General features: G+C 39.1%; 1 protein-coding gene across 1 annotated transcript in view; it reads right to left on the bottom strand.

The window, feature by feature from the left end:
* Positions 1-614: 614 nt before the first annotated feature.
* LOC121381929 (low-density lipoprotein receptor-related protein 6-like) overlaps positions 615-25,701 on the bottom strand; it is a 77,089-nt gene continuing 52,002 nt past the window's right edge. The window contains exons 3-16 of the mRNA XM_041511353.1: positions 23,868-24,274; positions 16,412-16,543; positions 14,923-15,123; positions 12,130-12,325; positions 11,736-11,986; positions 10,965-11,105; positions 9,508-9,797; positions 8,551-8,777; positions 7,804-7,988; positions 7,147-7,350; positions 5,206-5,346; positions 4,264-4,481; positions 3,576-3,775; positions 615-2,809 (exon numbers count right to left, since the gene is read on the bottom strand). Of these exons, the coding sequence (XP_041367287.1) occupies positions 1,207-2,809; positions 3,576-3,775; positions 4,264-4,481; positions 5,206-5,346; positions 7,147-7,350; positions 7,804-7,988; positions 8,551-8,777; positions 9,508-9,797; positions 10,965-11,105; positions 11,736-11,986; positions 12,130-12,325; positions 14,923-15,123; positions 16,412-16,543; positions 23,868-24,274 (4,396 nt within the window). The 3' untranslated portion in view covers positions 615-1,206. The remainder of the gene's footprint in view (positions 2,810-3,575; positions 3,776-4,263; positions 4,482-5,205; positions 5,347-7,146; positions 7,351-7,803; positions 7,989-8,550; positions 8,778-9,507; positions 9,798-10,964; positions 11,106-11,735; positions 11,987-12,129; positions 12,326-14,922; positions 15,124-16,411; positions 16,544-23,867; positions 24,275-25,701) is intronic.

Raw genomic sequence — 25,701 nt, forward strand, 5'->3', positions numbered from 1 at the left:
TTTGTTGACATAAAAATTGTATTATTTAACACAAAATACATGAAAATAGTTCTGTATATTATTTGCATTCATGAGACAACCTTTTTATATCAAACAAAAATGACAATTTGTAAAAGACAACAAAACCAGTTTTTTTTGGGGGGGGATACAGAAATTGAGTTTTTGGTTGAGTAATTCTTTGATCTTTATGTAAAAGCACCAAATATTAAAGACAGATATATGTGGTAACAACAGAAAAGTGTCCCTCACTGTATAACAATCAAATTCAGCACCTAGGAGATGTTCATGGGAGATAATCTTTGTGAAACCCTTACAAGAGGGGGTACAAACACACAAATATACACACAACACACACACACACTGATATACTGACACACAAACATGGCAAGTTTGTCTTTTCGTTGATGAAAGTGCTAATGAAACCTTATTATATTTTATTTCATTAAATATATATATTTTACTTAAAAAGTATATTTTTTATTAAACAGAAAACAAAATGTATATATTTTACCTGAAAATATATGCCGTAATAAAAATGAAACAAAAAAAAAAGCAATAAAGAAAAAAATCCAGTTAATAAAATGATATTTACTAAATGCACATAAATGTATGTATATCTACCATGCATGTATTTCACTCTAAACAGGTACTTGCCATTTTTGGACATCCATTCCAATTTGAAAATGTGCTGAAATCTATAATATTACATGATAAATTAAAACTTTGTTAAGATATCAAATAAGTTTTTTTTTTTATCAAGAACTAAAAATATTTTTGGCTCGAAGCATTTCCCTGAGAATACAAACAAAATATATTCATGAAGGATTTACGCAATAATTCACAATATATATACAACAGTCTGGCGGTCTGTTTTCAAACATATACAACTGCTCTTGGCTGTTAGAAATTAATCTTAACAAACCTTCTTTAAAAGTGAAATATTCATAACATAAAACATGTGAACAGTTCTGAATAAAATTCAACTTGGAATATAAGTATTCAGAGGTAACAACCATTTTTGTAAGTAATACATCCATTCTTATTTCACCAATGACAGACACTATTCCAAGCAACACGTTTGGCTTAAAATGTAACAAGCCGCATGATTGGAAGAATTAAAAAAAAAAATTCATATGATCCTTATGATTGGATGATCAACACTTGTTATAACGGTCACATGAATCGATGTTTCACAACAGCTGGGTGTCAGCAGTCTGATGTACCGACAGGTGATGGTGGGGGTGGGTACGGGTTGAAGAAGCTGCGTTCTGTGGACGGTGAAGGGGGACAGCTCATTTCGTCGGAGAAGTAGTGACTCCGCGGGGTGGGCGGGGGAGGGTAAGGGTCGGAGTCGTACCCGAGTTCCACCACTGAGTTATTAAAGTAGTATTTTTTGGCCGCTGCATTGTACGGTTCACTGTCCTCACAAACGTCTGTACTACAGGGGCTCGTCGGGGGCGGTGGAATGTGTTTGCGCATCTTATGCGCCTTCGTGAAGTGTGCTTTGTACTGCCGACACGACCGCACCGTCGACAGACTGTTGGATGAGTAATAGCAGTCCTCCGCGTACACCGACCGGTCAGTCACGGGGCTGGGGGGTGGATTTAATGTCTCCTTCGGGTAGTGGGTCACCGTGGAGCTGCTGGACGACGCACCGGTCACGTGGTTGCGGTCGTAGAGTGGTGGCCCACTTCCCGAGCCCATCGACAGCCCGATCACCATCGACTTGCCCCGCGATGACAGCGTGTTGCCGGGCGTTGTCTGGTCCGAATGAGGATTCAGCGGTTTCTTGATCACCATCAGGTCGACGTCCTCCAGCGGTATGTGGCTGGTTTTGCGCCGACACACGAACACCAGCGCCACGACGAGGATGAGGAACACGAGGCCGACGACGATGGCTATTGCGTAGTGGGTAGCGTTGGGCTGCCCGACGTTGGCGCCAGTCTGTGAGCAGTTCTCTTCGTCCGACTTGTCGGTACAGTCGTGCTGCCCATTGCAGAGCAAAGACTTGTCGATACACTGGTGATTCAGACACCGGTGTTCGCCATCTTTACAGCACTGTTCTTCATCACTCCCATCGTTACACTGTCGCATTCCGTCGCAGAACAGCTGTATCGGGATGCACTGGCCGTTCGTGCACTGGAATTCTGACTGTTGCGAGCAGCGCGGGCAGTCTTCTTCATCGGAATTGTCTTCGCATTCCGGCAGCTTGTCGCAGCGCCACACCTGGGGAATACATCGGATGTCTCCGCTCTTGCACGTGAAGTGATCTGGGGGACACGTGGGCGGGTCGGCGCACGTCAGCTCGTCTGATTTCAGCTCCAGATTCAACGGACACGAGCATCGGAACTCGCTGTTTCCCTTCGCCAGGCACAGATGCGAACAGCCTCCATTGTGGTGTGAACATGGGTGATTTGGCTCCTGCAAGGAATTCTCCACGGAAATCAAATCGCTGAGTCCAGGAATGCGACCCCGCACCCATGACCGCTTGTCTCCCCTGCTTTTGTGGATCCTCTCCACGAGCTGATTGCCACGGTCGAGCCAGTAGAGGAAGTTCCCGTACGTTGCCAGTCCCCGAGGGTTTCCCGTCAGCCCGTCGAGAAGAACTTCGCGGTTACCTCCCTCGAGGTCGGAACTCTCTATCCGTTTGAGGTCAGTGTCTGCCCAGAACAGCTTGCCGCTCTTCTTGTCGATAGTAAGAGCGACCGGATGTCCGAGTCCAACATTAAACAGAGTGGTGCGCTCTGTCCCATCCATAGCCGCACTCTCGATACGAGCCATACTCAGGGTGTTAGTCCAGTACATATATCTGAAGAGAAAAAAGCACATGTTCAAGTAATCCGAAAATATTTGGGTGTTTTAAAAATAACTTATGAATTTATGATCATCTTTAATGTACGAGGGAAAAAAATATTAACAAAGACTGCGATGATGTGAGTTGAAATCTGCTGCGAATGCTTAGGTTACAGTGAATATTTTGTTTTTTGAAAATTTGTATTAGCAACAGGTATTATTTAACATTTAGAATTGAGTAGCAATCTCTAAAACTTGCATAGCCAATCGCAATGCAATGCTCAACAGAATGTTCCCTGGGATACCTTCTTAATTACAAGCAGTGGGGGGGTAGGGGGGAGGCAGCAGGATGTACTTCTGTTAAAGAGTACTTGTTTAAGGCGCAGTGGGTTACAGGATCAATACATCTTCACAGACATGTCAACATTTTTCTTAAGTCTCAACCAGCCGAACAAATCATAACAATCGTCTCAGTGGTGATATGGCTAGAAGATTTTGGGTTAATGGAGAGATGCAAAGTCAGAACACCAACTTCTCCATCAATGGCCACTAAAAAGGACTCATTAACCTGTCCTGATAGACTGCTCAGACAGCTGAGGTGGGATCCCAGGACAGAATTTTAAAATTAAATAAATACAATTTTTAAATAAGAATTCTGCACAATTTAATGTCTTGCCTACCAAAAAAACTACAATTCAGTACACTATTGTAGTTACAGTTTGTCAAACTGTTAATAATTTTTGGCATCCAGCTTAAAGCCTACAAAAAGTATCATATCTTACCCTCTCTCTGGATACAGAACAATCGACCTCGGCTTGTTGTTGGTTTTGTCGATGACCACTCCAATGGACGTCATGTCAATTCGGGTGACGTTGATGACATTGTTCTGAGAACACGTCCAGTAGATGGTTCTCGAGTACGGATCAACGGCCAGGTCAAATGGCTGGATCTTCAGGTGTGGGTTATTGACCACCACTTCAATCTGGAACAAGACAAACATTCTGTCAAATTTATTCAGATTCAGAAGCTGAAATTGAAAAGGCTTAACCTTGAAGTGCAGATTGAGGTCTCCCACTTCAATCTAAGAAAAATAAAATTCAGTCAAATACGAGATACTGAAGTGCAGGTTGAGGTTTATCACTTCAATCCAGAAAAGGAGAAAAAATCCTGTAAAATACAGATTTGAACAAATTGATTTAATTTAGTTCTCACTCTCAAAAAACATTATCTCACCTGCACTCTGACTGGTTACATAAAACCTCACCTAGATATCCAAAGGTTTATGCAGACAAATGTCATTTAAAATTTTAATTTCTTCCCAAAGATATTCCCAATTTACATTATTCAATTTATTATTATAACACCAAAAATGCACCTATGGTTCTTCTGTGAAATTTTTGCAAGAAATACCATCTAATTCTGATACTATTTTGTAAAAAGCAAGTCCACAGAGAGAATACTAAGCGGTACCTTTGTTCCGTTATCGTGTGCTCGTTTAATTGTTTTCTGCCGCCCGTCGATCCAGTAGATGTAGTCGGCCACAGGGTCGTACGCCAGGGCCTTGATATTGCGCAGGCCGTGGATGGGCAGCATCACCTCAGGGTTGTCCACCGACTCCGGGTCATCTGCGCCCATCGCCAGGCGACTGATGGCGTTCTTCTGACTCAGAAGCAGGTAGCGCTTGGGTGCTGAAAACATAACAACAATATATAGTCTGTCCCATCCTCCTACAAACATGATTTTTTGTAAATAATTTCAGTTTGGTTCGAGGTAAGCAGAAAGGTTTAACTGTTTTGGAAATATAAAAAAATACTAACAGCTCATAAATAAATTACTTGTAGTTAAATTCCATAGTATGAAAAATGGCGGTCTCTGTGGGAAGAACTATAGTTCTTGTATTTCAAGAGAATAATATGAATCTCAATTTTAACAAATAATATAACTGTAAGCATCTTAAGAGTGTCACAATTGCTGTTCTGGGCCCTGTCCCATGAAGCAATCTTACTGCTATAACCATTGTACATGCATAAGGTAGTGTAGCACTTAAGGTGATCTTATCGCCAAGATTGCTTCGTGGAACAGGGCCCTGGTGCAAATCTTAGATGGTTCCCCCTTCTCCAAAGTCTTCTTCCGCATTCATATCAAGTTCTTTATTTTATTTTTATTTTCAAATTGGGAGTCAGCAGTAGGTCAAGGTTATCTCTTTCAACCCAAAGTTTTTCTCTGATTGTTCAGTAGAGAGTAGACCCCTTCAAGATACGCTCTTGGTATTACCAGAGGTCGGAATTTAAATAAATATACACACCAGTTATGGGAGATAACTGCTGATTTTGGCTGCATTATTCCTGAGTTATGTCCCTTTAGATATGAACAAACTATTTTATAAACATGCAATGAGCTGCCATAACCTACCTGAGCATGTCTTGTTGTCCGAGTTGAGAGTATAGTGTGTGGGACAGGAGCAGTGGTGTGTGATGTTTGACGTGGTTGATTTGGGGTGAGCCATACACAGGTGAGAGCAGCCGCCATTATTCACGCCACACGAGTTCCAGCCTGAAACACAACACTCAAATATTAAATATACTCAAATACATTTTAAAATGTTTTTAAGCACAAAGATAGCCAACATGTTTTTTTCTACTTAAATCTTCAAACTGCAAACAATAACGAGTATTTGTTAAAAAGGAAGAAAGGAACAATTACGTAATTGGAAATATATTAAGTGAATGTAGGCCTTAGTTACCTGATTGTCATAGTAGGCCAGTAATTATCTGCCTACAAGTATATTAGACCTAGTTATCCGATTTTCTAGAAGTATGCTAGACCAGTAGTATGGTAGACCAGTAGTTACCTGACTGTCTATAAGTATAGTTGACTAATAGTTACAAGTAGGTTAGACCAGTTGTTACTTGACTGTATAGAAGTATTGTCGACGAGTAGTTACCCGACTGTATAGAAGTATGGTCGACCAGTAGTTACCCGACTGTATAGAAGTATGGTCGACCAGTAGTTACCCGACTGTCTAGAAGTATGGTCGACCAGTAGTTACCCGACTGTCTAGAAGTATGGTCGACCAGTAGTTACCCGACTGTCTAGAAGTATGGTCGACCAGTAGTTACCCGACTGTCTAGAAGTATGGTCGACCAGTAGTTACCCGACTGTATAGATGTATGGTCGACCAGTAGTTACCCGACTGTCTAGAAGTATGGTCGACCAGTAGTTACCCGACTGTCTAGAAGTATGGTCGACCAGTAGTTACCCGACTGTCTAGAAGTATGGTCGACCAGTAGTTACCCGACTGTCTAGAAGTATGGTCGACCAGTAGTTACCCGGCTGTCTAGAAGTATGGTCGACCAGTAGTTACCCGACTGTCTAGAAGTATGGTCGACCAGTAGTAGTTACCCGGCTGTCTAGAAGTATGGTCGACCAGTAGTTACCCGACTGTCTAGAAGTATGGTCGACGAGTAGTAGTTACCCGACTGTCTAGAAGTATGGTCGACCAGTAGTTACCCGACTGTCTAGAAGTATGGTCGACCAGTAGTTACCCGACTGTCTAGAAGTATGGTCGACCAGTAGTTACCCGACTGTCTAGAAGTATGGTCGACGAGTAGTAGTTACCCGACTGTCTAGAAGTATGGTCGACCAGTAGTTACCCGGATGTCTAGAAGTATGGTCGACCAGTAGTTACCCGACTGTCTAGAAGTATGGTCGACCAGTAGTTATCCGACTGTCTAGAAGTATGGACAACCAGTAGTTACCCGACTGTCTAGAAGTATGGTCGACCAGTAGTTACCCGACTGTCTAGAAGTATGGTCGACCAGTAGTTACCCGACTGTCTAGAAGTATGGTCGACCAGTAGTTACCCGACTGTCTAGAAGTATGGTCGACCAGTAGTTACCCGACTGTCTAGAAGTATGGTCAACCAGTAGTTACCCGCTTGTCTAGAAGTATGGACGACCAGTAGTTACCCGACTGTCTAGAAGTATGGTCGACCAGTAGTTACCCGACTGTCTAGAAGTATGGTCGACCAGTAGTTACCCGACTGTCTAGAAGTATGGTCGACCAGTAGTTACCCGACTGTCTAGAAGTATGGTCGACCAGTAGTTACCCGACTGTCTTGAAGTATGGTAGACCAGTAGTTACCCGACTGTCTAGAAGTATGGTAGACCAGTAGTTACCCGACTGTCTAGAAGTATGGTCGACCAGTAGTTACCCGACTGTCTAGAAGTATGGTCGACCAGTAGTTACCCGACTGTCTAGAAGTATGGTCGACCAGTAGTTACCCGACTGTCTAGAAGTATGGTCGACCAGTAGTTACCTGACTGTCTTGAAGTATGGTAGACCAGTAGTTACCTGACTGTCTAGAAGTATGGTAGACCAGTATGTCCATGACATAGTTGACTCCTCCTTGGATCATGGTTCTGTTGCTGCCAGTGGTCTTGTTGGCTCGTTCAATAGACTTGCGGCTGAAGTCTGTCCAATACACAAAGTCCTGATACTGAGTCAGACCCATAGGGTGCGGAAGTTGGCTCTGTATAACCTGGATTCTGTTGTTACCTAGCAAATGCAGAAATATAATAATAATAATAGCACCTTATTTTATCATAAAACAAAGAAACAAACTAGGATTAGGAAAGGAAAGGAATATTTGTTTAAATCACTACAAGACTTGCTGACCAGTAGAAGCTCTTATTTCAAACCTAAAGTTAAGTCAATGTTTTCCCACTATCATCCTAATAATTTGAATTCTTGAAACCCACCTAAAATATTTAAAATAATTTTGCCAGTGAACTGAGTGACTAAGGCACGTTGTTATTGTCTCTCTTTACAGCAACAAGTAAGAGTTATTGACACCATAGCACCTTTAATCATGTTAACTATGTACTACTTGATCTGCTGCTATGATCAGATTCAGCAGAAAATGTTAACATTATCAGCAATGAAATTGATTCGGTGCAAAGAAACCTGAAACATTCTGAAAGTTAATACAGATACAAGTTATATATCTACCTGACAAATCAGATGACTCAATTTTCTTCGTGTCAAGATCAGCCCAGAAGAGTCGACGCTCAATGTAATCAATGGTGATGTCCTGAACCCGTCCTAGATCTGAAACCAGCACTGTGCGCTCACTTCCATCTAGAGCGGCTCTCTCCAGCTTCGGCTCATTTCCCCAAATAGTCCAGTACATGTATCTGTAGGAAGACAGGACAGGAATGTTGGTTAACAGCTCTAGTAAATGGTTTAAATGGAAGGTTTTAAAAATGAAAAAAGAAACAGGCACAGATGGGGCCCCACTTTGAAAATGTTGCCTTGTATGTAGACATTAAAGTTGTATAAGCATGAGCCCAAGCTTATAACATTTTAGAGTCTACAGTTAAAAGTTTGTTTTGTCCAACGATACCCCAATTTATTAATCATCGGCCATTGGATGTCAAACATTGTTAATTTTAACATATAGCCTTAGAGAAAACCTGCTACATTTTTTTATTAGTAGCAAGGGATCTTTTATATGCACCATCCAGCAGGCAGGGTAGCACATACCAGACCTTTGATATAACAGTCAAGGTGCACTGGCTGGGACGTCAAATAGCCCAATGAGCCCAGTGATGTGAATCAATTCTAGACTGACCGTGCATCAAGTGAGCTCTTTACCACCAGGCTACCTCCCATCCCTTAGTCTACAGATTGAAATCTTTAACAATGTCACACACAGGCTATAGACTGAATGTGATCTCACGCTACTCTACAACCTACCCATTCGGTGGATCGAGAGCCAGAGCTCGTGGGTTCTCGAGATCCCTCCAGATGAGGACCTTCCTGGACGAGCCATCGAGTCGGGCCATTTCGATCCGGTTCTTGCCAGTGTCCGCCCAGTAGATGTTGTGAGCCACCCAGTCGACCGCCATCCCCTCGGGGTAGTCCAGGCCAAACTCGATGATGTGTTCCAGTGCACTGCCATTCATAAATGCACGGGTGATGCTCTGGGAAAAAATAAATAAAGCAATAGTTATTTATCATCTGTTCATTAATATATCTGTTACAAATTCATTAGTAAACAAATTTTTACATAACCTTAATCATGCCTGTCTCCAGTTATGGGTAACTAACATGGAGTGACAGAGGACATAACTCGTCAATGTCTATGAGACTCACAAGAAGGAAGGAAGGAAATGTTTTATTTAACGAGGCACTCAACAAATTTTATTTACGGTTATATGGCATCGGCTCAGAAGAAGAATTCTGATTTAATAACTTAGGCCAGTCTAGCTGAAGGCTACTCCAAACTGAAAATACAGGCAGAAGGGGATACAATATCCCATCAAGGAAATCGGTCTAGGAAAGGAAAACTCCAAATTCAACCCCAGTGGTCAAAGAACATTTAATTTAGTATCACGTTACAATTTGCTATGCAATTCCAAAAAAAAAAAATGGTAGTCACTACTAAATTTTCAAATGATCACAAACTGTTGCTAATAAAAAATGTAAACCTAAAAGGTTCCTTGGTAGGCCCTTAGGCATATTATGACTCGTGGTCATGTTTCACAATTTTGTTATTTATTTGGTGCATGAACTAGTACTTTCTGCAATCTTGGGCCAATAGCCCAGACAGCTGCGATACATGCCCAAGCACAGAAAGCTCTTTCTTGAACCTTAATTGGTATACGCCTGACAATCAATGACAAGAAGTAAAAGAACTGAAGTTAAACATACCTTGCGTCCCACGTCGGTCCAGTAGATGCGATTATCATTGATGTCGAAGTCAATGGCCAGTGCCTCCTCTACCCCCTGCAGTGGGAGGGGCTGGTTGTTGTGGTTGGTCTCCAGGGAGATGCGGCGTATGTCGGTGTGGCTGGAGAAGAGCAGGAACGCCTCGGGGACGATGCACATCTTGCCATTGCTGATGAGCTCCAGCCCCATGGGACACGCACACACCGGCCCCTTCGGCCGGAAGAGACACAGGTGGCTACAGCCTCCATTGTTCTCCGCACACGGATTGGTGCCTGGAATTATACAAACAGAAGATGTAGATGTGGAAATTAATAGGACAGAAAGAAAGGACACTTCGGCACATTTTTAAACTATGGCTATGTGTACATCAAGGTTGATTTGATACATGGTCAAGATAGAAGAACCCCACTGCTACCAAATGTAGGTTTAAACTCAGACACAACCAAATATTTGTGAATATTATGTATTTTTTAATCTTTTTACCAAATGAAAAGATAATCATCTTATTCAAACTGTCAAGTCTCAGGCGTCTACATTTGAAAACAGTAATTACTGGTGAGAAATTTAAAGAGAGAAGAGCAGTTTCAGCAAAAGCTCTCATCACTTTCCATCTATTGGGTGAGCATCATAGAGGAGATTTTTATATTGTTGTAAACTATTTACATATTCATAAACAAGAAATGTAACTTTCTCAAAAACACTAACTTCAAGGAAAGAATCTGAAAGGAACTTTTGTTAAAGACATTTTAAACTATGGTTATTTATCTAACATACAGTTATTACAATACTTTTATAGATGAATAGAGAGGACACACACTGGATTCTCCTGCTGAGGATCAGCAACAGATCTTTTATATGCACTGTCACCTAAATAAAACAGGACAGCATAAACCAACACCTTTGATATACCAGTCTGAGAATGGTTGGAACAGAAAAAAACAAGATGGATCCACAGACATGGATTGATCCTACAACCTAAATGTGGACAGCCATGTGCTTTTTCTGGTTTTTATCCGATTCCTGTTCATTTATTTTATTTATTTATACAATGAAACCTGTCTAAACCGGATCATGTTGGGTACCTAATATTTATCAGTTTCCTGTTCATTTATTTTATTTATTTATACAGTGAAACCTGTCTAAACCGGATCATGTTGGGTACCTAATATTTATCAGTTTCCTGTTCATTTATTTTATTTATTTATACAATGAAACCTGTCTAAACCGGATCATGTTGGATACCTCATATTTATCACATTTAGACACGATACGGTGTTTAGAGGGTCGAGTTTTAAAATGTAGAAAATTTAAGACCTAGAAACTTGGCTAGTTTTGACAGGATTCCAGTTTGTTCAAGTTCTGGTTTAGACAAGTTTCACTGTATATATATATATTTAAATCAATGCCATGACCACTGATTTAAAGGAGCATGTTCCTACCTTCAGGTATGTGTACACTGATTGCTTTTAATCCCATCAGATCTGGCAGCTGTTCTGTGATGACTTTGCGGTTCTTCCCTGTATGTTTGTTAACTCGCTCAATGGAACGGCTCTGCCAGTCAGTCCAGTACACATACTCCCCTGAAATAGTCAATTCAGAAACAATTATTAAACGTACCAAATGTCTGAAATAGTCAATTCAGAAACAATTATTAAACATACCAAATTTCTGAAATAGTCAATACCAAAACAATTATTGAATGATATTTAAAATATCTTTAAAATGAATGCATAAACTATTTGGGTATAAAAAATAAGAAAGAACATTTTCATATATGGCTTCAGTTTACTCGACATTTTCATTGGTCGGCTGTTGACAATAGACACACGCCTGCGGCCTTGGTAATGGCACAAAGCTAGACAAAATGGAGCTCAGGTTGAAATGAGTGATAAAGATATTTAATTCTAAGAATGTAGAATGTAATAATAATTAGTTGCTTTAAAAAAACCAATTGTGAATTTTTCAAAAAATCCAGATATTTGGCATCAATTCCGGAATTCCGAGTACGTGACAAAAATTCCAGATTTTTGGAAAAATTCCAGAAAGTTGGTCGGCCTGCAAAAAACATATTACATCGCAAAATATCTGTCCTGGGTTGGGTTTCCAGCTATCCTAAGGTGGACCCCGGCACAGACATGCTCGAAACCTTCGTGGCATATGAGCATGGAAAATGTTCCACACACACATCACAAAATACAACATTTTCTTACCTAAGAGACTGAATCCAAAGATGTGTGGCAGATTCTCCGAGACCAGCACACTTCTGGTTGTACCGTTCAGATCAGCCATCTCAATCTGGTCGTCTTTGGCATCACCCCAATACATCTTCCTAGCAACCAGGTCGAGAGACAACCCATTAGGCCAGCCGAGGGACGTGTTCACTAGAGTTACTCTTCCTGATCCATCGAGATTCGCACGTTCTATCTTGGGACGTTTGCCCCAGTCAGTCCAGTAAATATGTCTGAAAAATGTCAAATCAAACTGAAATTATTTACAAAAAAACAATGTTCATGGAGGCTGGGAAGAACTATAGACATTAAATATGATCACTCTGTACCCATATGGGTTATAATAAACCATTTCAACAGGTAAAACCATACATACCCGTTAACAGGATCTAAGGCAATAGCTCGTGGTTCGTCCAAGTTATCCGACAGAAGGACTTTCCTCGATGTTCCGTTCAACCTAGCCACTTCAATCCTGTCGGTCCCTGTGTCTGTCCAGTACAAGTTCCGTCCGATCCAGTCAACGGCAATTCCATCAGGATGGTCCACTTCAGTGCTCACTAGAACCTCTTGGTCTGTAATATAAGGGAGATCATTTATTTTTATAAAATTAATTACTTTTTTTTATTTAGTTCACATTTGCACAAAGCAATACAACATTAAAAAAACAAGTACCTAAGTATTCTTTTTATGTTAACCCACTTACCTTCCTAAAAAGTGTACCTCAAACTGATGAAACTCTCCTACTGACTAGCCATGAGACAAGACGTGTCGACTTGCGCTCTCGAGCTGCCCCCCCCCCCCCACCTGGGGGGGAATGATTGCCTCTTTTGGGGCGCTGGTAGAGTTCCGAGTCGTATACACAGGGTCAGAGGCAACCGTGACCTTAGTGTATGGCGACTCGGGAAAAGAAGACCAAAAAAGGAGGGAAGAGAGGAATGAGGAAGAGGAAACGTGCGCCAGGGGCGGCTCAGGCGGGGACAAAGCTGGCAGTTCAACCGCCAGCGGCGGTCCCGTCTGTATCGCTGCCCCCACCACGACCAAACCAGAAAGATCGACCGGAGAAAGATCCAACCGAGCCAACTGAACAGACGCGGCAGGTGGAGCAGCCAACTAATGCACCACGGCCAGCATCAACCGTTCCTGCCCGTCGTTCGTCTGCATCGAGGACCAGCCCCCACCACCATGGGGGAGTCCGCAACAGCGACTTTGGATGTTGGAGTTGCCAAGCGGAAGGCCGTGACCCCCCCCCCCCCCCCCCCGGGGGACCAACCAGCCAAGACGCGGCCTTCTGCTTTTGCCCGGGACGATTGGCAGCTCGCGGCAGGGAAGATCAAGGGCCAGTACTCCCAAGTACTTGGTGGGTGACGTCTCCAATCCCGACAGATTGCCAGGTGGGATCTTTGAGAAACTTCAAGACATTCCTGGATGGCAACCAGATCACCATCCACACAACGGATCTACGGGGAGTGGGGCAAGCCCTAGTGGTCACTTCACGCAGGGATGGACTTTATAGACAGGGAATTCTCTACAAAGACATGGACAACTACACCATCCACAGGATTATGAAGATCATCGCCGGCACCCAGTACCTCCAGCTAGTGACCTGCTTGCGAACCCACAACTACAGGAAGTTGGTGCCTCACTTCCACAAGGATTACATCATCACCTCCCCGTAGACGCCAACCTTACCTAGGACAGGTAACCTCCTTTTTTGGGCTTAGTTGGACTTTAAATTTTTTGGCCGTGGCTCAAAATTCTTATGTTTATTTTTTTATAAATAGTCCTACACACTTTACTTTGGTGCCCGTTCAATTGCTCAAATCACCTTAAAACCTTTTAGGCCGAGCAGTCAAATATATTTTTGGATTTAATTTCTTAGTCCAGACATGATTGGGGTGCAGATTATTCTTCGTAGACTTAGGATTTTTAGACCTTTACTAAAAAAATATTATTCCAAATTCCGCCCACTTCAAACTTACCCCCCCACCCCTTCCTGTCCCGGACTTAGTCACTGACGAAAGTCAGAGATTAAGCCCATGATAAGCGTGTGTGAAGCCTTCGTGGCATATATGCACGTAAATACTTTACCGACTGATCAAAACTGTTCATTTTGTAAGTGTATAACGGCTACTAAAGTAAAAAAGATACATATTCAAAAGGTCCTCAAAAATGTACATTTAATCTGTTTGAGGAACATTACAATACAGAAACACATTTTCACTTGTGAATTTTACAAATGTAAGAAAAGATGTCATTTTTTTTTTTAGTAAAGGTGAGGAAAGGTACATTTGTTTAATTGCACCTCAGCATATTTCAAATAACAAGTATTTCATGTCTAAATTATGGTTATTTCCAGACTTGGTCATGAGAAAGAGAAAGAAGAGAAACTTGCTGCCACCACATACATACATGTGTATGGAGGCTACTGCCTACCAATAAAGCAGCAAGAGATCTTTTATATAGTTTCACATAGACAGGACAGCACATACCACAACCTTTGTTGTAAAGGTCAAGAGGGGGATAAAACATAAGTCCATAAAGAGCAATCAATCCTGTGACTCACTGCACCTCGGGTTCGCTTTCTACCATGGAGCTACAGGTACATTCCGCCCTATTTCTTTTTCAGTGTTACACACATCAATAGTGTCTATCATTGATACACCTCACCCCATGAAAAGCCCTATTAGCAGTTCTTCACATTTGAAAATATCAGTCAAGTGATTAGTGTACATAGCAGGAAATATACTGAGTATAGGATACCACTTTCTTTTGGGAAGGGCCTACGCTCGTAATCCACACAACACCTGGATAAATCCTAGTGCTATTACCATATTCTAGGTAGATGATAAAATTAAAACAAAACACTCCTGGGATAAAATTAAGGTGTACTTTGAAAGGATTGTAATAGTAACAATAAATCCCAGGCCTTTCGATTCCACGGAAACGATCGTTTCCAGTACCGTGCCAGTAGCATGTCAATAAAATCATGGAACTGAAATTTCGTTTCCCATGATTATTATATCGAGTACGACTATTCAACGAAAATGATATATATCTAATTATTTGTTAAAAACAGTTTCCGATCGGTTCCCATGATCACAAGGCATGGAACTGACAGTGTGTTTCCGATGAAATTTGAAATGCTATGGCCTGAAAGCCTGTAACACACCTGACCCGTCCAGATTGGCTCTCTGTATCGCGCGGACCTCGTCGTCCGTCCAGTACACCTTGCGGTCCACGGGGTCGTAGTCGATGGCGATGGCGTGTTTGATGTCCTTCAGTGGCAGCACCACGTCCGTGTAGTCCGGTGTGTCCAGAGAAATCTGACGCAGGTCCGTCCTTCTCGCCAGAAACAGAACTTCCTGGGCTCCTGTCAATGGGAAAACATAGATTTAAACACTCTGTTATAAGAGCAGGCCCCAATCTAGAAGTGAAAAAGTAGAATGGATTTCTCCCTTCCCAGAAGAAAGGGGAGAAGTTTGATAAATGTAGATGAAGTGAATATTTATTGGTAGATTTCATAACGTTTCGCCATGTTCTGTGTCCATTCGGAAAAATCTGATGTATAAACCTGATTCTAATTGTAATATTTTGATATAAAATACTACTTCCAGTAATAAAATTTAAACAAAACAATTGTATGTTTCATTAAAAACATGATATTATTAAGTTAGTTGATGTGTCGTTATATTAATATGAAAGTAATAATTAGCATGTTATATTAAAATGAAAGTAATAATTAGCATGTTATTTAAGGATTGTCTGTTGTTTCTTTTACGTTCATCGGGGTATGAAAAAAAAAATCATCCGCAAACTGTGTGAATCGGCGAAGCCGTTCTCACATAAGTTTGCGGATGATTTTTTTTGTTCATACCCAGATGAATGTAAAAGAAATAACAGACAATACTTATAATTAAATTTGAATCATACATCCTAATAATAACACTAAAATTTCATACTTTATTTTCAATTATTTTTTATCTATAAACAATAACGCTCATTAAGACAACTTGCCCATATAAAATGACGTCATCACATATGACGTTCCCCGACGATGTAATTTTTACGTTCATCGAAAAATGAACAAACTTCCGTTACTACGTCTGGACCAATCGGATGACGTTACGTTGTAATGAATGTAACAGAAATTTAATTATATTAAAATGAAAGTAATAATTAGCATGTTATATTAAAATGAATACCACGGCCTTTAGTAGTATTTTTTTAAACTGTATTACAAGTAACAACTTGAGCAGGCTTCACTTTAGAGCATCATTAATTTCAGAGTCTGTTTCACCTAATTTGGGACCTTTCTTTTACTCTATCAGCTATATTATTACTAACTCTTATATTGCTAACTAATATGTCAGAAAAAGCTGATTCACTCTTGACCATCATTAAAGACCATCATTTTAAAATATTTTTTGTACATATCTGACCCCACATGATGAGAGGTCACAAAGAATGTCACAAATAAGGCCTGTTACTTAAAACACTATTAAAAAATCACTTCCATAAATAATCGCAATCTTATAACAATAATATCTGCCTGTGGACTAAAATTGGCACAACTCTCCTTAACTTTGATATGTTGGCATTTTTACAGCCCATTTTATATATCCATAAACGTGTGACACCGTCGCTAAATCTGTACATACCATCGGCGCACGTCTTGTTGTTCAACAGCAACTGCACGCCGGTCGGGCACGCACACACGTAGTATGGTTTCCGTGGCGACATCAGACAGAGGTGTGAGCATCCGCCATTGTTGGAGCCGCATGGATTCACGCCTGAAAAATATGATTAAATAGAATTTTAACATATATTTTACACAGTAATAAAGTTAAACATTTGTTTTGTTTTTAAACAACATCACTACAGCACATTGATTTATTGATCATTGGCTATTCGATGTCAAACATTTGTTGTTTTGTCACAAGAAGTCTAATGCTTGTTTTGTTTAATGATACCACTAGAGCACATTGATTTATTGATCATCGTTTATTGGTTGTCAAATATTTGTTAATTTTGAAGAAACCTGCAACTTATTATAATTAGCAGCAAGAGATCGTTTATATGCACTTTCACATAGACAGGACAGTACATACCATGGCCTTTGATATACCACTAATGTAAACACCTCAAGCAAGTGCTTTACAAAATAAGATAGATCCACCCTACCCACCCCCACCCCAACAGTTAATAAAAGATTCACACACACTTACAAATACTTGGTGGGCCATAAATATAAATAAATAAAAAAGTATTATTAATATTAATAGTGGGAAAATTGTTAGAGTGTTTTTGTATGCCTATATGTTTATGTATGTAAATACTGCTACATGTGTCAATTAATTATGTAATAATTAATAAACCTGGGATAGGGGGGAAAAAAGGTAGGGGCATTATACAGTCCCAGCTCCCATCCTTGGCTCCAATAAATCTGCTGTATAACTGTCTTGAGTCTTTAAAGAGTCTGGAATCTGTTCCATGCTGGTTAAATACATCTTGTTACAAAGAACACCACACACATAAAAACTGTAAGGTTATTTGTGGCAGTTTTACACAAACTTCTGGACCAAAACAACAAGTAGAAGAGATGGACACAATGGGCAACTGGGGAAATATTTTCAGTGAAGATTAAACAAATTTAAACCGCAGATACTGTCTTCACATTTTCAGTGGCAAATTGATTGCAATGATTTGTGTGCAGACTGCAGATGAAGACGGAGATGAAAGGGAACCCAAGGGAGCCATCATGGTATCGAACTTCTTACTTTATTGACTAGACTCCCGTTTTATAGAGGGCACTCCGATTTTATGTCCTGGCAAGAATCTTTGACTACAGGGAAAACAAGGACTGGCTATATAGGTCACTTTGACCTATATTTCACAACTGGTTGAATGCTGGGTGTTCATTATATTTAAAAGTACATATACATGCAGAAATCTTCAACTATAGGAAAACAAGGACTGACTATACACAATATAGGTCACTCTGACCTTTATTTCAGAACTGGTAGAATGCTGGATATTTATTATATTTGAAAATATGTATACATGCAGGAATCTTTAACTACAGGAAAACAAGGACTGACTATACACTATATAGGTCATTCTGACCTAAATATATTTCACAATGGGTAGAATGCACGGTGTTAATTATATTTGAAAGTACATAAACATGCAGGAATCTTCAACTACAGAAAAACCAGGACTGACTATGTAGGTAATTTTGACTTATATTTCACAATGGGTAGAATGCAGGGTATTATATTTGGAAGTACATATATACACTGTACATACAGGAGGCTGTTTGAGGAAAGCAGGTGACTATTTCCACCCAGGGCAGTGTGGTGTGCACTGTTTTGTTATAAAAATAATCTCCTCACTTTTAGACAATGGTATTTAAATTAATGAAAGTCAATCCAAATATTTTGTCAAAAGTGTGTGAAGGTATGGTGAATAATGAATGAAAGTTTAAAACGTACAGTTTTTGTATTATTTTATTTTAAATATCATTAAAAATTAATTGTTTGTTTGTTTACTTGTTTTAATTCTATACAATATAGGAATTAACATTTAACGATACCCAGCTCAGTTACATCAAAGAAAAAACCACTGTTACACAACTTACAATAGAAACATTTTGACCAGAAACACATAAAATCTCAGGCACCCCATTTCTCCCGAGACTATAGATCAAGAAGACTAATTTTTAGCTTATGAAGTAATAACAAAAATACAATAAAAGGATTAAACATCAAAGCTCCTGATACACAAATTAAATATGAATGCTCTTGGTAAGTAATATCTTAAATGGCTCCCCATAATCTTAGTTAGGGGTGCAATTAATCACTCCCATCAACGTTTCTTTTTATGTCAAGGTCTGATGACAGTTCAATAAAAAATTTCAAAAAGTGTATCGAGCTGACATATTTTAAACAAAAAACAACATCAATATAGAGTGAAAAACAACAACAAATATGTATAAATATCACAGATCAATGCTTACTGGACTCATTTTAAAACTGTTAAAGAGATATTGATCAATGATTGTGTGCTGTATTGGCCACTCACGGGGAGAACTCCTTGAGGGCAATTGATCTCAGGTACACATGTAAATACATGTATACTGACATCCAAAAGAATATTTACATAGGGTATATAATATTTGAATTATTTGATTGAAAAGAACCAATTTAGAAAGCACCTTACAAAGACTTTGCATGTATCATGAAATACATCGTGATGTTTAGATGTTGAACTTCATGATATTTTCATATCTCACCGTACCATTTGTTGGTTTTCTATAATTTAACTTAAAGCCTTGAAAAGTTTCTTTTGGATGTCAGTATAGTTCTATCACTAACCTACATCCCATCTTATTCAAGTTGAAAACTCTAAAATAAATTCTTCTTATCAATTCTTTGTGCTATTAATAATAAGCATTACAAAATGAAGAGAAAATGTTGCGTACTAAATAAACGTGAGAGAAACATGCAAGTCTATTGAAAAATGGTGTAAATTCTTTTCTTATGAAACCTGACCTTCAGACATCTGTTTGTGTGCAATATTCCATTTAGCATTTGGTTCAGTTGAACCCATTTGGGAGGGGCCAGAATCTGTCACGGAGGGAAAATGTTTAAGTAATCTAAAAGGTTTAAAGTGTATAGCCACAGAATTCCCATTAGACTTGAGAATTAGAAACTACTGGATAAATAAAGTGAAATCTAACAGACATAGATAGATTAAAAACTTATTATGTATGTTAAGATTATCTGGCATTCCATTTACATGCAAGTTACGTAAACAAATTAAAAAGTTGTCCCACATTACAGGCAGGTATGGTAATACAACAGTTGACCTAGAACTATGGTATGTAAATTGAAATTTAATACATGTATTGGATGACACCTACTAAATAAATCAATTGAAATCTACTATCAAGTATTAAAGTGACATTAAACATGCAAATGAAATGAAATTTAATACACTGTCTTAAATTACACACATGACTAAAAACAGATTTATATATGTATGTACCTATTCTAGCTGGAGTAATCAACAGCTGTGTATACCAGGACGAATAGTAAAGTAAACACTTGTACCCCAAAAAGCAATAAAATAAATATTATTTACTTAACTTGTTAGTCCTGTGGTATATATACAACACACTATTTGTTATTAATATCTACTGTCAAATTCAGTTGAAAAAATAGAAAGAAAGAAATGTTTTATTTAACGATGCACTCAACACACTTTATTTATGGTTATATGGCATCAGACATATGGTTAAGGATCATACAGATATTAGGAGAGGAAACTCGCTGTTGTCATTTCATGGGCTAATCTTTTCAATTAGCAGCAATGGATCTTTTATATGCACCATCCCACAGACAGGGTAGTACATACCACGGCCGTTGATATACCAGTCGTGGTGCAATGGCTGGAACGAGAAATAGCCCAAAAGGGCCACCGACAGGGATCGATCTCATACCGACCATGCATCGAGAAAGCACTGTACCACTGGGCTATGTCCCGCCCCTTGACAAAATAAGTTTTTAAATACACATCGAATCGATCCCAGTTCTGACGTACTACGTACAACATAACAAAGAACTGCGCACTCCATACTTATTACATGTTCGGTAATTCCTGTCTCTGGACCCTTGTCTTTGGTATTAGAAAACAACTACCTTTTTATTGAACAAAAAACTAATTACTTATCGATATGTTCATTTTTATAACAATCCTGTTAATGGATGAGGAAACATGTTATTTTTCCATCTGCCAAGCTTCTTACGCTATTTGGATGGCTAAATTCAAGCACTTTTTACTGTAAAATTACAGTTTTCAGGGTTTTTGCATTCACCGTATTAAATCTCATATATATGTAAGCATTTTTGTCAGTATTCATAACAGCTTCGCCAACAATTTTCTATACTTGTGATAGCAAAAACCGTCAATAATATCAGCTGACAAATTTGGGAATTACAAAAAAACAAAAACAAAAACAAAACAAAAACAATTGATGAAGTAAAGTAAAGTTTGTTTTATTTAACGACATCTCTAGAGCACATTGATTTTTACCTTATCATCAGCTATTGGATGTTAAACATATGGTCATTCTGACATATTTCTTTTAGAGGAAACCCGCTGCTGCCACATAGGCTACTCTTTCCGATAAGCAGACAGACAGGACAGCACATACCATGGCCTTTGATGAATCAATTGTGGACCACTGGTTGGAACAGCCCAAAGTACAAATGGGTCTACTGAGAAGGATCGATCCGATGGCCGACCGCTTTACAGGTGGATACGCTACCGTTTGAGCTACATGACGAAGGTCAATTTTAATATTTATCACAGGAAATAGGCAATTCAAGCACTTTTCAAGATGATTTTCTCATATTCAACAACTTTCCACGAGTTTTGACAAATTCAAGGCATTTTAATATTTATCACAGGAAATAGGCAATTCAAGAACTTTTCAAGATGATTTTCTCATATTCAACAACTTTCCACGAGTTTTGACAAATTCAAGGGATTTTTATTATGACCACTCTAATTCAATTACTTTTCAAATCTGTATAAAACCTGTCTGTTAATAAATCTGATGTCATTGGTTCGAGAGTGCTCACGAGATTTAGACAAAAATGTGACGTGCATGCCTGTTGATTACTTCATGATATTTCAGCGTTCGGCAAATGTTTGAGAAAGTCACTAGCCCTCACAGAAGCTTTGGCTAGTGCCCTATGTATTATAGTAATACAGTTGATAATTTACACTAACCCAGACCACAAAATCACTAGCCAGGCATCGGGGATAGTGGATTTATTAAAACCCTGCATATTTGTACAGGTCTACTACCTGTAATCATAGGGGGGAAAGCTGTCAGGTCAGAGTGTGTAACGTGAACATTCGGAACAAGCCGTTGTAGCGCACGCCTGTCCTGAGCACAGGTGCCGGCCTCAGCCAGCTCTTCCATTCAGGACAGGAAAGGTGTGGGGTGGGTAGGAGAGGGGACAGCCTGCACTGTAAGGCACAAGGGAACACCAGCAGTCTGGCCATAGCTGGTAACAGGCAGAGGATGGTATGGTGGTGCTTTGGCATTTGGAATGTCCCATTGGATTAAGCCAAAAAGAAAGGGTACGCAATTTTTGTGAAGGAAATTAGGCGCAATTTTGAGCAGTCCGCCAAAAAGTAAAAATAGGGAGCACAACTGTTTGTACATTCCTACATTTGTATTTAGCTAACAATTGATTTGTACCATAAGCTATTTTACAAACATATTAAACAGTTAATGTTAAAAATTATAAAAGTTGTCTTTGCTGGTGGGGGATGTTTGTTTCTTTGTCCACGTATGTTGTTTTCTTGGGGATTTGGGGTTGCTGCTTTTTTTTCTCTTTTTTTTTTGGGGGGGGGGGGGGTGAGTTGGGGTTTGTTTTTCTTAAGGTTATGTCATTATACCTGAATTGTATACTAAAATACTGATAACAAAAGGGACTTGATGACTGAATAGTTGGCTGAATAAAGTACATTTCAGGAGAAATTAAATGTGTATATTTTCAAAAAATATCTGGTTGTGCTGTAGCAATATTCAGCTACGGTGTAATCCTGTGCTTAACATGTACATGCATACAACTTTATAAGTAATTTGACATACAACTTTATAAGTAATTTGACATACAACTTTATAAGTATAAGTAATTTGACATACAACTTTATAAGTAATTAGACATGCACGTAGTTAATTAAGTGCGTGACAAATACACAAAACCACAACACAGCAGCAGTTAGTACCTCCCATTTTGTCCAGTTCTAGCAGCAGCATGAAAATAAATCAGTGTAAAATTATACAAAGTGAAATATCTGAAAATACCACATCTTATTTGAACACATCGATTTATTAATGATCAGACCTCACTCGTAAAGTATGAACACAGGATTTCTTTTTACTTCCCTCCCTCCCTCCATGTACAACATTTGTAAGGTTGATCATTACCTCCCTCCCCCACAGGGTTTGAAACTTGCCAAAAAATATGGTGACCCAAAAAATAATAATGCATGTTGGCAAATTATGGTAAGCGAAGCACAAGCAAGATTTTAATGTGGAATACAAATATTAATAGTGGCTCATACGTTATAGTTCTAAAGAAAATAATATTATTTGGGCGACTAACGTCATTATTTTTTAATATTTAAGTCGCCCAAACAGGACATTGGTTGCATTTGGCGACCTGGCCACAGGCCATTTCAAGCCCTGCCCCATCTACAATGAATAGGCGTACATCGATCTTCCAAAAGCATTTTACACCAATAAATTTTTTAAAATAATTTTGGTGTTTGTACACAGCGAACCCATCTCTCCCCCCCCCCACCCATACACTCTTTGTACATAATGTCTGAACCCTGTCTCCCCCAGGCATGTAATATCCAGTTAAAAATAAAAGGTGAAATAATCTTTAGATAAAGTTTGTTTTTGTTTAGCGACACCACTAGAGCACATTAGTTTATTAATCATTGGCTATTGGATGTCAAACTTTAGTTGACTCACAGTCATCAGACGAAAACCCGCAACATTTTTCCATTAGCAGCAAGAGATCTTTTATATGCAATTTCCCACAGACAGGAAAGCACATACCATGGTCTTTGACCAGTTGTGGTGTACTAGTTGGAAAAAGAAAAAACCCAATCCGCTGAATGGATCCACCGAGGTAGTTTGATCCTGCGACACAATCACCTCAAGTGAGCGCTCAACTGACTGAGCTAAATCCTGCTCCAATATCTTAAGGTTGCTAAACCTCTATGTACTACATCTAAATAAAGGTAATTTTCCACCTTTCAGATCAAATCTAATCTACTTTGTAAAAATAACTTTACACACAAAAAAAAAAGAGAAAAAAAAAGGAAAAAAGAGAGGCACAAATCAGATTAAAATCTGAAAATTCACATCCCTGGGCATACAAGTACATACTTTATGGATAGCCCCTAAGGTCAATGATCTTAACGATTAGAAATTATTACTAAAAACAAGCAAAGTATGGCAAATTACAGTACTATAACAAAATAATTAGCACAAGAAAAGAAAGAAAAAGAAGATCTACACACCTTTTGGCTGTCTCTTTGCCGTGAACACGTGAATATCCATGGGGGAGAATATGTTTTCATGAACAACCCACTGCTGTTCTCCTGTCAGCTTGTTACAGCTGTGGATAGACCGCGTCTGCCAGTCCGTCCAGTACAACGTGTCGTCACACAACGTCAGGGCAAACGGGTGGGGTAAGGAACGTTCCCCCGCCACCACCTCGCGGCGGTTGGATCCGTCGAAATCACAGCTATGAATAAAACTAAGTTTGGCGTCTGCCCAGTATATTTTAGAATCGGTGTAATCCAACGTCAAGCCGTTTGGCCAAAAAATATTGTCACCGATGATAACTTTGCGACTCCAGATACTTCCGTCCATACCCGCTCGTTCTATTTTTGGTGTTTCGCCCCAGTCTGTCCAATACATATACCTGAAAATAAAAACAAAAAAACTTTATTATTAGCAACAAATTAATACATATTTAAATAAGCTTAGGCCTGATACTTATAAAACTGTTAGAGTCTAGACTCGAGACTTTAACAGAGTCTGAGACACTAATGTCATGACAACGCCATACAAATTGTATGTGTGTGACATCATTAAAGATTGAGTCTGGACTCTTAAAAGTTGAATAAACACGGGCCTTGGTATACAGTGTAGCTGCATGTATGTATGGATTGGCTGCGAGTCATTTTGGACCCACAACAAATGATATAGAATCATTTCGATTCCACTCTGAACATATCTTGTAGATTTTGCGAGGTGTTGATTTTTATTATCTTACACACCTGTTGGTGAAAACACCATGTATTATTTTTGATAACACATGAGTTGTTAACACACGTAGTTGATTTCAAGACATGCAACTGGCTGCTCCTAGGTGATGACCAGGTCACCAATGCCATCCAGCTAATGAAAAACAACACGGTGGAAATCGATTACACTGTGACGTATAGTTAACCTGACAATCATGTGTCTGTGACGCGTAAGTTCGCTACAAGTGCAACAACAGCTGTAAATAACTTTTAGTTGATGTTGCATAAAACCTGGTTTTTGAGGATATGAAAGAAATAGAATAATACAGTCCTGTCCGTTAGATACCATTTATCTCACAACTTGTTTAAAAACGTATCAAACTCACTTTCGCTCATTAGATACATTTTAAAACAATTCTTTGTGAGATATATGGTATCTAATGGCCACTCATGTATTATTCTGTATTTAAAGTTTAATATACCTACCTGTGATATTTACATTTTAGAATTTTTATATTGATTTTGTTCATCAATTCATTTAATACATTTATCACTGTCTGACACCCAATAACCAATGTATTTTTTATGCTGGGGTGTCACTAAATATTAGTCATTCATTCAGTCAGTCATGGCAGAAACAAAAAACAGTAGCAGAGTTTTCATTATCTTTTAAAACAGGAGACTTTTTTTGTTTTTTTTTGTTTAGAAAAGTATCTGCTGACTATGCTAACCTGGAATTCTAAGTATACTGATGGTAAATGGATTCGGGGAACAAGTAATCACCCAAACATTGCTGTCTGTTGACGGGATTATATCATTTGCCTACTAATAAACCTTCTTCTGTAGAGTAAGTAGGATTATTTAATTCACCTAATAATTAACACTGTATTAGGGTAAGCAGGATTATTAAATTCACCTAATAATTAACACTGCATTGGGGTAAGCAGGGTTATTAAATTCACCTAATAATTAACACTGTATTGGGGTAAGCAGGGTTATTAAATTCACCTAATAATTAACACTGCATTGGGGTAAGCAGGATTATTAAATTCACCTAATAATTAACACTGCATTGGGGTAAGCAGGGTTATTAAATTCACCT

The sequence above is a fragment of the Gigantopelta aegis genome, chromosome 9, assembly GCF_016097555.1.
Source record: "Gigantopelta aegis isolate Gae_Host chromosome 9, Gae_host_genome, whole genome shotgun sequence".
NCBI lineage: Eukaryota > Metazoa > Mollusca > Gastropoda > Neomphalida > Peltospiridae > Gigantopelta > Gigantopelta aegis.